Raw genomic sequence first — 14,662 nt, forward strand, 5'->3', positions numbered from 1 at the left:
CCCGCAGCAGATATAGGGCCAGGCAACTTTCTGGTAGGCAGAAAAGGGGCTTTTCATATTTTTGGATGAATAAGAAGAGCCTCGGTAGATAGGACAACAATTTCCTAATTTTAAAGGTGGTGAATGGAATATAATTTTATTTTAAAAACCATTCAGTCTATTTTAGGACTTCATCATGTGTTATCCTCTTCAAAGTGATTGTTTTCTGAACTTCTTGCATCCTGGGGTATGAGGTGGCCTATCTGTGAGTGCACTTAGTTATATTTCTTTTAAGTTCGCTGGAACTAAAAAAAATAGGTAGAATTTTGGAAAAGCAGAACTGACAAGGTTGCTTCAAACTTAGACCTTCCAGGCTATTGAAGAAAAAAAAAGTGTTAATTAAATAGCTAAATTTAAATGATAGAACGATGGTGAGATGTTCCAAATGAATATAATTTGTGTCTGACAAGTGGAATGTCTTTTTTCTTTAGAAAACATTTCTGTAGCCAGAGGTGTTACGGGAGGCACTGGAGGCTAAAGTTTTTGGCAGGTTTACTTGTGTCGAGAATGTGAAAATAATTTGTGGGGAAGTAAACTTGAAATTGGGAAAAAATAAAGTTTTTTAAAAAATTAATACATTTCTGTGCATATTTGCTGATAAGCGTTTCCTAATTTTTTACAAATAGATTTGTTTTGTAAGGGCAATTTATTACTTAGTAAGCCTTAAAAAGCAAAGGCATTTAATTTGTGTAAAAGCACAATGTTTTCAATCTTTTGAAGAAACAGGGAAGAGGTCTTTTGGGAGACATTTTAATTATACATTTATTGATTTTAATTTAAAATAATTCAGTTACTCAAAATGGAGCATGCATTCCTAAGTCTTAAGGAGTATACCATGTCTTCATTTTTCTTAGGAAAAGTAAGCAGGCAAAAAGCTAAATTGTGAAACAGAAGCAACCCCTCAGTACGTAATGAAAGTATAGTTTGGACTCCGTCCTCCAATGAGTCAAATCGATATGGGAAAGCACTGGATTTCAGAAAAAGGGGAGAAAGTGTGGACTAGAAATACTTTCTAATCAGCCTCATTTTCTAAATCTGAATTAGTTATTTGTTTACTACTTTTGAGTCTTTATAGTAGAAGAAGCCATTGCAAGTTTACTTCATAAAAGAAAGTATGCTGCAGGAGACGACCTTCCTGATCACGTGAAGGTGTGACCTTCACTCTGCAATTGAACTCCTGATGGCTAAGTGTGTGTTGAATCAAAAGTGGCCTGAAGCTGCTATTGATCGAGCATGAGCATGGGTTGCAAGCCAGAAGGGTGGAAACCTTAGTCTCCAGCAACAGTCTTCTGTCACCTTTGACCAAAAAAACGTACCAGATGCTCAACCAGTCAAGAGCCCACCAACTCTTTTTTAGTCCCCGTAGCTCTCCAGAAGTAAGGGCAGCTGTGTAGACTTCACATGTCAAATCCTGAAGCATCTTGATTCGGTCACCACATCCGGATTCACTTTTAAGTCCAAAAGACAAATGCGGTCTGTCTGGACCAGTGTTTCTGAACCTTGGCAATTGTAACATCTCTGGACTTCAACTTCCAGAATTCCCAACATGGATTGGGACATGTTTACAGGTAGCCCTTGCGTTACGATATCCTGCCAATTTTATTCATATCCCGAGGATTCATAGGAGTGGATCGTGTAACTTGACCGCAATCGCTCCCTGCTTTCGCTCATGCATTTGCTAATCAAATGTATGGGTCGCCAACTGCACATGAGGCCAGGGCGTCGAGGGGTGGTGGTGCTAGTGACGGAACAGGCCACCTACTTAAGACCACTCAAGGACTCTCCGACCCATTGAAATACTTCATGCTCCCCACAATTGCTTCCCCCCCACACACACATCCTGCCATGCCGGGTACCTTGCAAAGATCTAGTGAGCTGTCTTCTCTCCAGCTATGCAAGATCGCTCTGAAGCTTCCCGACTCGGCCCACAAAGAGTTTGGAAGCAATGGGATGCTTTTAGGCAGCAAAATTGGCTGCCTAAAAGCATCCCATCGGCTTGCAAGCCCTTCAGCAAGCCGCTGTAAAAAGCGGCTTGTGAGGGGTGTGCCGGCCGGCAAAGGTTTTTTTTTTGCAAAGGGTTGCCAAAGCCCACACAGGGACACAATCTCCCTGCAGGCTTCGGCAACCCTTTGCGAAACGCCTTCGCCGGTACAGACAGAGCTTTGGAGGGAGGTGTGGGAATCTCTTCCGAAAAACCTCCAGTGATGGAAGCACCCATAACTCTTGGGAAACAAGCTGTTTCCTCTCCCTGGCAGGAAATTCCTCCTTAGTTCCAGGTTAGAGGTCTTTTTAACAAGCTCCCGCCCATCGCTTCTTGTCCTGCCCTGCTTTGAAGAGTAAGTCGACCCTCTTCTCTCTGTGGCAGCCCCTCAAGTACTGGAAGACAGCTGTCACGTTATCCCTCTACCTTACCTGGTAGAGGCATGTCAAGTTCCATTAACTATGCCTTGTATTATTCCTCCTGCAGATCCCCTTACCATCTTGGTTGCTCTTTGTACTCTTTCTAGGGTCTCTTTATTTTGTATCGTGGGGACGAGAACTGGATGCAGTATTGCAAATACAGCCTCACTAGTGTGGTATAAAGTGGTACTGTCGCTTCTCATGATCTTGATGTTATCCTTCTGTTCATGCAGCCTAGGATTGCATTTTTTTGGGGGGGTGGGGAGCTGGCACATACACACTAAGACAGGCGCCCCCCAGTCTTTCCTGCTCTGTGAACTGGCGGGGCTGGGGGTGGTGGTTTAGTGCACACACCCTCTGCTTGTGCAAATGGAGCTTAGCTTGCTTGCCCGCTCTTTGCGCGGCCGGTTCTCAACGGGTGACAACTTGGGGGTTGTGGACCCTGCACTAGGACACCAAGCGCTCACAGTTCGCTACCCTTGAGCCAGATACCACCTTTTCTATACCTGTGCATTGGATTCTTCCTGTCTAGGTGCAGGACCTTAACTTTTCTCACCTTTTCTCAACAAGAACGTCATCTTGTTGGGTAGGGCCCAGTGCTGAAGTCTATAAAGAGCCTTTTGAATCTTGAATCTATTCTCCAAAGTGTTCCCCCTAAATTGGTGTCTACAAAATTGATGAGCTCTCCTTCTACCCCTCAGCTAGACCACCCCTCATTTAGGAAGGTATTAAAGAGTACTGGCCCCAAACCAGAACCTTGAAGTACCCCACTGTATGCTTTCCCCCCCATGGAGATGCAGGTCCATTAAGGACTTTGAATGTGGTTTGTCAGCCAATTGCGAATCCATCTGGTGGTGGCACTGTCTATCTCAGGGGTCTCCAACCGTGGCAACTTTTAAGACTTGTGGACTTCAACTCCCAGAATTCCAAGATTGGAGACCCCTGGTCTATCTCCCATTGTTCTTATCTTACCAAGAAGTAAACTCTGGTCTACTTTCAGATTCCTTCCTGAAGTCCAAGTATATTATGTCCACAGCATTTCCCTGATCCACTAATTTAGTCACTTTATCAAAGAAGGCAATAAGATTTGTCTGGCATGATCTGTTAACAAATTAAGTTAGAACAATTGATCAGTGGAACAACTTTGCCTCCAGACATTGTGAATGCTCCAACACTGGAAGTTTTTAAAAAGGTGATGGATAACAATTTGTCTGAAGTGGTGTAGGGTTTCCTGCCTAAGCAGGGGGTTGGACTAGAAGACCTCCAAAGTCCCTTCCAACTCTGTTATTCTATCCATTGCTTGATCTTCTTTTCCCAGATTTTCCCAGGTATTGATGTGAAGCTGATTGGATTTCTTGGATCCACTTTTCCTCTCTATTGTAGTTCTTCCGTCCTCTGGCAGTTCTGTGTTATGCCAGGAGCTTTGAAAGATTCTGTTCAGGGGTTCCGAGACCACGCCTGCTATCTCCTTCCTACTCTGGGATGTAATCCTTGTGGTTGTGGTATTTCAACCCTCCTAGAATGGTTAAGTGTTTCGTTACCTATTTCTTGCCTTTTTTGACCTGCATTCTTGCTCTGTCTCCCACTCTGCTATTTTCGGTAGGTTGGGCTATTATTTCTCATTTGCGTGAAGACAGATGCAGAGAAGAAATTAAGCAGCCCTGCTTTCTCCCTGCTGCCTGTCACCACCGTGCCATCTTCTCCCATTAGCAGACCTATCATATCTTTGACTTTTTCTTGTTCCTTACATATTGGAAGAAACTTTGGTTATTTTTGGCATTTCTTGCATTTCTTAGTTCTTTCTCAGTGTTTTCCTGACTCTGTTGTTGCAGATTTGGGCTATGCACTGGAATTCTGCTCTAGTTATGTGCCCCTCTTAGTTGGTTCCAAATGGTATAGGAAACCTGAGTCTGCCAGAATCTGGAAAGGACTCTGTAAGGAGTTGCTTCCTATTAGTTTTGTTTGCCGTTGTAAGTGATTTAAAAGTCTATGGAGATTCTCAATCATCCAGGCCATGGTTGCCCCAAAGGTGCTTTTTTCCCCCCAAAAGGCAACGGGATTTTCTTGGTTTTTTTCTTTGAAAACGTTTTGCTTCTCATCCCAGAAATGAAGAAGCTTCTTGGATGTGAAGCGAAACTTTTTTAAAAAAGATCCAGTTGCCTTTTGGGGAAAAAGCATCTTTGGGACTTGCAAGGGATTGGACGTCTGAAGGGCTTCTGCTTGGAGAGATTGAGCTTTTAGTTGGATATTCTGAAGCATCTGGTTTTATTTGTGCAGCTTGCTAAACTTTGGGGAGAATGGGAGGAAGGGTATTTCCACAGCAAAGCCAACCCTTTCTCTTCTGGGGGACTAAGAACCCAGCTGATGTTGATGCGTAGAGAACCTAAATTCTGGTTAAATTCTGTTGTTAACATATCGCAGATTGTATAACCCTATCCAGTTAACCGGATGACAAAAGTTTGCTAAGAAGGGTGACAAAACTGGCCTCCTTCCCCTTTTCCACCATGTGCATTTAGGATCTGTATGTTTGAGCAAATGTCTCAGCTGAAGAGCTCGTGAAATACCCTTCCATTCTCAATACCTCGCATAGCCAAGAGGTAGAGAATATGGCTCTCTCTCCCCCCCCCCCCAAATTATTCTAGACCTGGCTTACTGAATGGGAAAGCCGGGGGGGGGGGAGGCATTTTACAGGGATGATTTCCCCCCTGATTTAATCTTTTTGTGGTCATCTGGAGCACAGGTAGTCCTCGACTTACAAAAGTTCATTTAGTGACCGTTCGAAGTTAACAGTGGCACTGCAGAAATGTGACTTGTGGCCATTTCCCACAGTTACGACCTTTGCAGCATCTCTATGACCACAGGATCAAAATTCAGAGGCTCGGCAACTGGTTAGTTATTTATGACCGTTGCAGTGTCTCAAAGCCATGTGATTCCCCCCTTTTGTGACCTGGCTAGCATAGTCAGTGGGGGGGGGCAGATTCACTGAACGACTGTGTTACTGACTTAACGACTGCAGCAAAGGAAGGTGATAAAACGGGGCAAAATTCACCTAGCAGCTGTTGCTTAGCAACAGAGGTTTTGTGCTCCGTTGTGGTCGTAAGTTGAGGACCCACCTGTATCTTTTTGTTAGAGAAAGTTGGCTTGAGGGCAAGGGGAAGGCCTTTCTGAACAGACCCCCAGGGAATCTATGGGGCACTTCCATAACCCTCTCCAGCGGGGGGCCTAAATTCTAATAATTCAGTGCCCCCCCCCCCAAAACCTTTGGGGCACCAGGGATGCGTTCCGTAGGGAGAGGTTTTTCCACTGGCTGGAGGGGGCATGGTTTCTCCTGCTACATGCATCCTATGGATGGGGTTTCACTTGTTTTTGCGACCCGGTTTCTGGCATGCCGTGGCCCAATGCCAGTCCATGGACCAGGTGTTGTGGACCCCTGCTATAATTGACCTTTTGCTCAGCATCCAAAAGCTCCAAGTAAGCCCGGTGTCCTCTAGTGCAGGGGCTGGCTCCAACCTTGGCCACTTTTTTAACACTTGTGGACTTCAACTTCCAGAATTCCTCATCCACAAGTCTTAAAGCGGCCAAGGTTGGAGGCCCCTGCTCTCTAGGGAAGGGCCCAGATCTATTCGTGTGAAGTTGCCTCCAAAAGGAAGAGCTGCAACTTTTATAAGGATCCCAAACTGTCAAAACGTATCAGGATTCCAGCTGTGACCCTGCTTCCCTCCCTTCCCCCTGGGTGTGCCATAAATCAGCTTTTCCAATTAAGCACCTACACAGGCTAGGTGTCATCCATCACATTCTCCAATTCAAGCTTTTTCCTGGGCCAAAGCTTCAGTAGCTTAGCTACAATCCTTTTAAACAGGGGTCCCCAACCACCGGGCCCTGGATCATTTTGTACCAGGCCGCTTATTTTGCTTGGGCGCCGCCATCTTGTTTCGACGGCGCTTGAGAAAGTGCTTCCGGGTGAGCTTGTCGGTTGTCGGTTGGAAAGCGGCGTTTGGGTGCTGAAGGAATCCTCGCGCCTTAGTTTCGTCGAAGAGGGTGGGGGGCGGCTTCGAACGAAGAGCCGTCCCGATGGCGGTGGAGTCTCGCGTTACTCAGGAGGAGATTAAGAAAGAGCCCGAAAAGCCCATCGACCGCAAGAAGGTACAAAGGAGGAGTTGAAGGTGGCGGGGAGAAGCAGGGGACGGCTGGCTGGCCGGTCGCTCGGCTCGCCTTGCCTTGGTCGTGCGTGCTGATGCCGGTACCGGTCCGTGGATCATTTTGAACATTTTGTACCGGGCCGTGGTACAAAAAAGGTTGGGGGCCACTGCTTTTAAAGATAAAGTTGGAATGTGCTTCTAAGTTCATTTTGCTGTATGCTTCTCCAGTCCTTTCTTTCCTCCCCCACCCCACTTCCTTATGCCAACTTGGAAACAAGTGTAGGGGGTGTTTTACAAGTTGACAAAAATGATTCACTGCTGACGTGGTCCAGAGCGGTTTGTGGATTCACCTTAACATAGACCTCGAGGGAAAACGGGCACTTCTCCATTCTTTTTTTTTTTTTTTTAGCCCCTTTTCAGCGCAGCCCTCCGGCTTTGTGGATAACCCTGGCTCCTCCCCGAGCGTCTAATTCTTTCCTTCCTTTTTCTCCCCCCCCCTTGCAGGTCTCAGTGGCGCCATGGCCAGCATCAGCGTCCGCTCGAGCACCCCGGGCTCCCCCACCCACGTGAGCAGCGGCTCCAACGGCAGCCGAAGGAGAAACGGACTCCATGACGTTGACTTGAACACTTTCATATCTGAAGAAATGGCACTCCACTTGGACAATGGTGGAACTAGAAAGCGTACCTCAGCCCAGTGCGGTGATGGCATTACGGACTCCCGACCCATAAACGCAACCGTATGATCTAAGTGGCAACAGTTGTTTTTGCCCTCCCCCCCCTCCCCCTGCCCCCCCCCGACCCTTTGCTCAAAAGCCCACTGGTGCTCCTCCGCCCACTGGGAAAACAAATTTGAGGCTCTCTCTTCACAAGACACACACACACACACACACACATACAGAGAAAAAAAAATGCCATAAAAGAAAGAATATACCCCGGAGGTTTAGACTCCTTCTCCAACCTCTCTGGCTTCCCTCAAAAGTAGATTCTTTAGCAAGAGGATTTCCAACGTTGTGTCGTAGCTAGCAAGCTCATCGCAGGTTAGATCACACATCCATTCCAAGGCTAAAAGTGACCTTATGTGTACTCTTAAAGGGAAGAAAAGAAATATCAGACATTTTATTTGGTTATAGATTGCTTTTTTGTCCTTTATTTCTTGCCGTGTTTCAATATTTGCTTCAAGAGTATTGCCACTTCAGACAACCGTTTCAACACCATGACTTGGCAAGTAAGACTCACATGCTTCCTTTAGAGAGACAAGGAATGAAAATGTGTGTGTGTGTGTGTGTGTGTGTACACACACACACACACACACACACACACTCAAATATGTTACTATTTTCTTTTTAAAGCCTACTAGACACATAATTTTCTATTTAAATAAGTGTGCACATTATAAGCATTGGCTTGTGTCCATTTTTTAAAAAAACATTACAAAGCAGTTGACGGCTGGGAGTGATGTAAACAGGTTCCCCTGGTGGTGATGATGCGGCAGAGACTTAAGTCATTACAAAAAGGCTGTTTGTTGGGTGTGTGTGTGTGTGAGAGAGAGAGAGGGAGTGTGTGAAAGCAGCTGCCCCTAGGCCCTCCTCTTCCTCCTGCCCCAGGAATTTCTACCTGGAAGGTTTTGAATGGGTTGCTTTTAAGTCACCCAGCAGAGGAATGTGTTTTGTCCCTGAGAGGACGTGTGGTTTTTGGTAATACAGGTACGTATTATACCCTTCCTCAGTGTGCAGGGAGAAAACTGGGTGGGTAGGAATTTTTTTTTTCTTTAAGGGGGTTTGTCCTTTGTGTCTTCCCATCATGATGTTGGGGGCGGGGTGGGAAGGTGAGGTTTGAGCTGCTTTTAAAAAGCAGGAACCACCTGTGTCTCAGACACAGTTTTCTTTGGCATTTGGGCAAGATGGAGAACCCCTTGTCCCCTGAAAGGAAGGTCCATTTTGGGTGGCCTCAGGCCTGCGAAACCCCCAGCGTTGGGGTTCAGCTGGGCAAGCCTTCCATCGCCAGCAGAAGGCCATGTTGGTATAGCAAAAGGGAGCCACCATTTTCGAGCCAGATATGTGACACACCTACCCACTGAGCTACCTTGAGAAAGGTAAACGGGAGAGGGCCAGGACATCGGGGTTGAAGGCTCTACCTGGGTGCAAAATTCCCCTCTCCTCTTCCCCTCCTCTTCCCTCTTGGCACATGGACCCTCCTTTGTGTGTAACTCCAGAGCTCTGTTGCATTTTTATCAAAGGAAAAGGATTGTTACTACTCTCCCACTAGCACTGGGACTTGGGAGATGGTAGGTTAGTCTTCTGTGTTCTGATGCCCGCCAGGTGTGTTTGGCTACAGCCCCTTCGTCCCTTTGCCTTCTGGCCGAGGAGGATGGCATCTCTAATCTGCCTTGACTGCAGAAAGGGCAGTTTGCAGGGTTTCCAAATGGCCAGATTCCCCTTGAACTGTTGCTTGACTGGAAAGCTGAATAAACCTGCAGGATTCTTTATTTAGAAGCCTCTTCATTTCCCCTCCAGCCTTTCCCAGTTCTCTCTCGTCTCTCTCCCGAGGCTTCCTATTTATCTTAATTTGGGAATGGTGGTGTCAAATCCATGTGGCGATCCATGTGTGCGTGGGGCTGATTCTGGAGGGGTTCAGTAAGCAGTAAGGGGGGGGAGGGGAAACCTGTTGAATGGCACACCCCTTGTTTTTGCCTTTGGAAAAAAATGCAGTGTGAAGGACAGGGTGCTCCCAACTTAAAAAGCCACAGATATTCTCTGGGAGAAGCATAAGTATTCTCATTTACTTCGTGGAGCTTTTTTTTAAAAAAGAAAAAGAAAAAAACACTGCTAATTGCATCTTAAAAACAGTTAAAAACGACCTGTCACGAAACTATGAGAATTTAAAATTAATTCCAGCCTCAAGTCTCCGGTTGCGTTATCTTTTAGATGTTCTTTTGAAAGATTTGCCACTGTTGAAGTGCAGCTCATGGATGGCTTCTTGACTTCACGAGAGAGCCCAGATGGCAGGGTGTCCTTGTGAGGTGGTTCTTTCTGGTTTAAATGAGCATTTCTCTCTGGAGAATTAAAGCACTTAAATGTTTGTGGGTGCAGGATTAAGACTGGGACAAAACAATTATATATATATATATATTCTACCAAAAAACAACAACAACCCACCCACTCCAAAACCACAAAAGTAGTACTTCGAATGAAATTGTAACTGAAAAAACAAAACTCAACTATAGTGAGCAGAGCCATCTAATAATACTCAGAAAGAAGGAATTGGCCTGGAATGGAGAAATAGGAAATGAGGGCGTGGGCCGCTGAGGAACGCACAGACTCTTTGATTTAAATCAAAGAGTGTCCAACCATGGCAACTTTAAGACTTTAAGACTCTGGGAGTTGAAGTCCACAAGTCTTAAAGTTGCCAAGGTTGGACACCCCTGATTTAAATCACCGGTCCACTGAATGAGTATGGAGCTTTGCTGAGGGTTTTTTTTTTGGTCCGGTTTTTCTCCAGACTAAAATGCTAAGACAGAGGAGGTCCAAGATTGCTTCCCAGGTAGACTGATAAAAGAACGGAGCCTTGTAGCTCTCCGTGTGTGGAATTTATTTCCCATCCCTCCCTCCCTCTTGCCAATTAGACTTAGAGTAACTCTTCTGTGCTTTGAAGCTTTGCTTTCAGTCTAGCTCTTCTGAACAAAATTATTTGAGCATTTTAAAAAAAAAAAACCATTTTGGTGCCATCGTTTTGTTTTGGCAAAGAGAAAAAACAAAACAAAAAAAAACAACAGGCTTGGATAAGCCAGCTGCCCTTTATAGTCTGTGTGCTTGTAAAGCTTCAACTTTTTACTTTACTGCTTTTTTAAAAAACAAACAAACAAACTCTTATTTGCTGTCCAAAACGTTCACTCTCCTGCCAAAATAATCATAACCTCGATTGCATGATGGCCCTCATTAGAGAAGTGGGTTGTGTCACAAGCAAATTTCTTTAAAGCCCGGCCATGGAATAGCCCCAGAGGCCGCACCTTGATAGGTGACTTTGGGAAGACTATTAACTCTTTGAAAACAGACCTTCTGGGACTTAAAGGTGGAGTAGAGAAATAGTCTGTCGCAGTTCAGCCTTTTTTTTTTTTTTTAAACCTGACATGATTGGATGCCCTTCTGGTGATACTTGTCTCATTCTGTTTTTCCTTGTAAACCAAACTTAACATGAATGTGGGGCAGATTTTACATATAGTGTATCCTGCATTGAAGCTGAGCTTGGCTTGCATATTACTAAAATTCAATTTTAAATATTAAAACACTTTTGAGCTATAGTGAAGTAATGCAAAGCTGATTCTTTCCCCCTTCCCCTCCTTTGTTTGAAATGGAATTCCTGCAAATCTTCAATTGTGACCTTGCTCTGCTGGAGAAATAGATACCTTTTTAAAACCGTAATAAAATAAAATAAAATAAATCGACACCCCCTGCTTGTTTACTTTTCTTCATTGTTTGAGCTAGTCAGAGTGGACGGACCTTTCAGATCTGCAGGTAATATTTGGGGGCAAGGGCTGTGAGCTGCAATGGGTGGGGGGGTCACATCACATGCTGGAACTGGCATTTTATATGTTTTTCCTGGCCTGGTGGGATGATAGCCTTCATTGGGATGGCAGATCTAGTGCCCACTTGATCCTGGGTGAAAATCCAGTTGGAATGGATCTTAATTTTTTTTCAATCTTGGCAGCCTGTCTGGAATAAGGTAGTCCTTGACTTGTGACAGTTCAAAGTTACAATGGCACCAAGAGAAGTCACGCATGACCATTTTTCACAACCATTGAATCATTCCACATGGTCATGTGATCAAAATTCAGATGCTTGGCATGTGACGCATGACGAGTTGTATCCCGGGGTCATGTGATCACTTTTTGCGACCTTCCGACACAGTCAATGGAGAAGCCACAAGTTGTAAAATGGGGCAAAATTCATTTAACAAATGTCTCATTTAGCAACAAAGTTTGGGCTCAATTGTCACAAGTCAAGGACTTGCGTGTACAATGGGAGCCTTGGCCAACCCGAGCATGGCCAATGAAGGAACTGAGGCACACCCACTACTGTTGGAGCAGAGGGAGCTACTGTGGGAGGCAACCTTTGTGTTTCTAGGAACTATGTTGGCATAGCCCAGGAATCCAGCAACCATCCTGGATCAAAGATTTTTTAAAATCGGGTGAACATTACAACTCTGATTTTCACATCCCGGGTAAATTGCATGATAAGCTAGGTGCAATAAGAACTAGAAGCCTAACTTTCTGGAATGGAAGCTCAAAATGTCCACCATCTTCAGTGTATTTGGGCAGTCGGCCTTTTTCAAAGAGCAGTCATGCTTCACACAGCAGCCCTAACTTTTGGGCAATGTTAATTTAAGGTTGCCCCTGAAAGTGGGAAGGCAAACCATATCAAATGGGCTTGTTACGACAATTGCTAGGATAGAGCCATGGTGGCGTAGCGGTTAGAATGCAGTATTGTGGGCTAATTCTGCCGGCTGCCAACAGTTTGATTCCCACCAGCGCAAGGCTGACTCAGCCATCTTTCCGAGGTTGGTAAAACGATCCAGATGGTTGGGGGCAATATGCCAACTCTATAAACCGCTTAAGACAGGGCTGTAAAGCACTGTGAAGCGGTATATAAGTCTGCTATTGCTATTGTGATAACATCCTTACAAACCTAGAAGCTAAGCAAGGGGGGGAGCTGGTAGGGGCCTGAATGGCATAATGACTGGGGAATTCTGGAGAGTTGCGGTCCGCTTATCTTAAAGTTGCCATGGTTGACAAACACTGCTCCGGAGATATATATCCTGCATATGGTGTATAATTTAAACGCACAAACACAAATACAACAGACATATTCACAAGTTAGTAGTTCAGGTTGGTAGTTAGGCTGTTGGTTTGAGCTCCGAGCTTATCAATTTGGTTGCAAACGTTTCATCACCATTCAAGGAGACCTCGTCCGTGCCCTTTGAGTTGTGCTTGTCTGTCAGGCCTTTAAATCCCTTTTTAATGAGGTGCAAATTAGTTTGAATAAGACGAACACAATTCAAAGCGGGCAGACAATGTCTCGAATGGTTTGTTTCCTCGAACATTTGCAACCAAATTGACAAGCTCGGAGCTCAAACCAACAGCCTAAATATTCACAAGGCTTTAGCGCCAGACATAAAATTGTCCCCGGTAGCTTTTAAGTAGATAGGAGATGGCAACACAAGACATTCATGAGAGAGTTGAATGCAGGTGGAGAAGTTGACACCTTGCAGGGACCTCTTGAAACAATCTGCTCTGGCAAAACTAAGGTTCTTCCTGAACCCTGGAGAGATTTTACAGGCAGCTGCAAATTAGGTGGATATTAACGCTAAGACAACTTCTGTGTGTGGCTTCTCTTAACATTCCCTCATTTTGGGGAGTTTTTTCTCTAGTGCAAAGAGGAATACAGGTAGTCCTGTAGTTAAAACCACAACGGAGTGCCACCTTTCTGTTGCTAAGTGAGTCATTTGTTAAGCGATTTTGTTAAGTGAATCTGGCTTCCGCATTGACTTCGTTTCTCAGAAGGTCGCAAAAGGGGACACTGAAACCGTCATAAATACGAATCAGTTGCTGAGCGTCCAAATTTTGATCACGTGACCCATGGGATGCTGCAAAGGTCATGAATGTGAAAAAGGGTCACAAGTCAGTAACTGTTTTTCAGTGCTGTAACTTGGGAGCCAAGGACTACCTTGTAGTGTAAAGTTTGATTATAGTGACTTACGGTATTTTAGGGAGATAGCTTTGAAAGATGGCTTACATATATTTAATTAATAAATACCTACTTTCAATAATAGTCTGTAGAGATTCTCAGTCCTCCAGGTCCTGGTTGTCCCAAAGGTGGTTTTTTTTTTTTCAGGAGACAACTGGACTTTCTGGTTTTATCTTTTGAAGACATTTTGCTTCTCATCCAAGAAGCTTCTTCAGCTCTGACTGGATGGTAGGGAAGGGAAGGATTTATATTCCTTTGCAGACAGCTGGTCATTTGCATCCTTTTTAGTGGGTCTTTGAGGCCACCTGGACAGGCCAAAGTCCACATTTTGGTTTGAAAGGGGGTCAAAGAGACCATCTGTGCCAAAACTGTACAGCCCTCCATCAACAGAGGAGGTGGGATACGACATCAACTATCTCCTGTCTACAACACAGTCCTTTCGGCAGTTCCAAGAAGGCTCCACACCCATTTGCACCACTCAGGTGACTCTGAGGACACAGATAAACCTCCAAGCGGCCTCAACAACCCTCTAAAAGGATGCAAATGACCAGCTGTCTGCAAGGAGTATAAATCCTTCCCCACCACCCAGTCAGACCTGAAGAAGCTTCTTGGATGAGAAGCAAAATGTCTTCAAAAGAAAAACAGCCCAGTTGCCTCCTGAAAAAAACAAAAACCTCTGTGACCTACTTTCAATAATATTTAATGCTATTTCTTATTTTACTGGCTGTTTATTAGTAAAAAATAGACATTATTCTCAGGTACTCAGAGGAAATTTGCTTCCCTATAGCTGTTTTTGATCTTATAGTTACTGAAGATGTTAAGGGAATCACCAGCAAATGAAATGTCTAAATATCTGCAACGAACATCTTGGACAAAACTGGTAGAAGGTATTGTTTGGACTTGGTGCTGGCTTGTCTAAAAACTTAATAGGCAAAGTGTAAAAGCAGAGATAATATCTGTTGTGAACAATGTGAAATCACAGCTGCCGTTTCTTCAACAGCTCCTGGCCTCCATCCACACAGAGTTCTTCCTGAAGAACCCAGGATTTCATCATTATTGGCATAGTACATGTGTGGGTCCATGCCTTTTGCAATTCTTTGCGTTATTCCCACCATATCGCATGGTTGCAGTTGACAGATGGACATGTCTTAGTCCCAAGAGTTTTTAATGTTTTGGTCAGTGGAACAATAATCCCTGAGATCACTATCAATTATGATTTATGCCATAAACTTTCAACTTTCAATTTCAGATCTTGACCCTTTCTGATCTTCTCCAGTTCTGTGTCTTTTATTCTGCTATGCCCAAGTATATGTTCCCACCCATTTTGCATTACGGCCACAGTAG

The 14,662-nt window shown here is 44.7% G+C and overlaps 1 protein-coding gene and 1 long non-coding RNA gene across 2 annotated transcripts in view; one reads left to right on the top strand and one right to left on the bottom strand.

Annotated features, from left to right (window-relative positions):
* HAPSTR1 (HUWE1 associated protein modifying stress responses) overlaps positions 1-7,465 on the top strand; it is a 26,690-nt gene extending 19,225 nt beyond the window's left edge. Inside the window, 2 exon segments of the mRNA XM_087973115.1 lie at positions 7,083-7,292; positions 7,295-7,465. Coding sequence (XP_087829241.1) covers positions 7,083-7,292; positions 7,295-7,326 — 242 coding nt within the window. The 3' untranslated portion in view covers positions 7,327-7,465.
* A 1,920-nt stretch (positions 7,466-9,385) lies between these two features.
* On the bottom strand, positions 9,386-11,024 carry LOC148129638 (uncharacterized). Its single transcript, XR_015750846.1, has 2 exons — positions 9,998-11,024; positions 9,386-9,897 (listed from the first exon to the last, which is right to left on the bottom strand). It is a non-coding gene; the product is annotated as an uncharacterized LOC148129638 (long non-coding RNA).
* Positions 11,025-14,662: the final 3,638 nt, after the last annotated feature.

Source organism: Notechis scutatus, chromosome 12 (genome assembly GCF_049901735.1).
Source record: "Notechis scutatus isolate UNSWTSFEM ecotype Mainland chromosome 12, rNotScu1.2, whole genome shotgun sequence".
Classification (NCBI taxonomy): Eukaryota; Metazoa; Chordata; class Lepidosauria; order Squamata; family Elapidae; genus Notechis; species Notechis scutatus.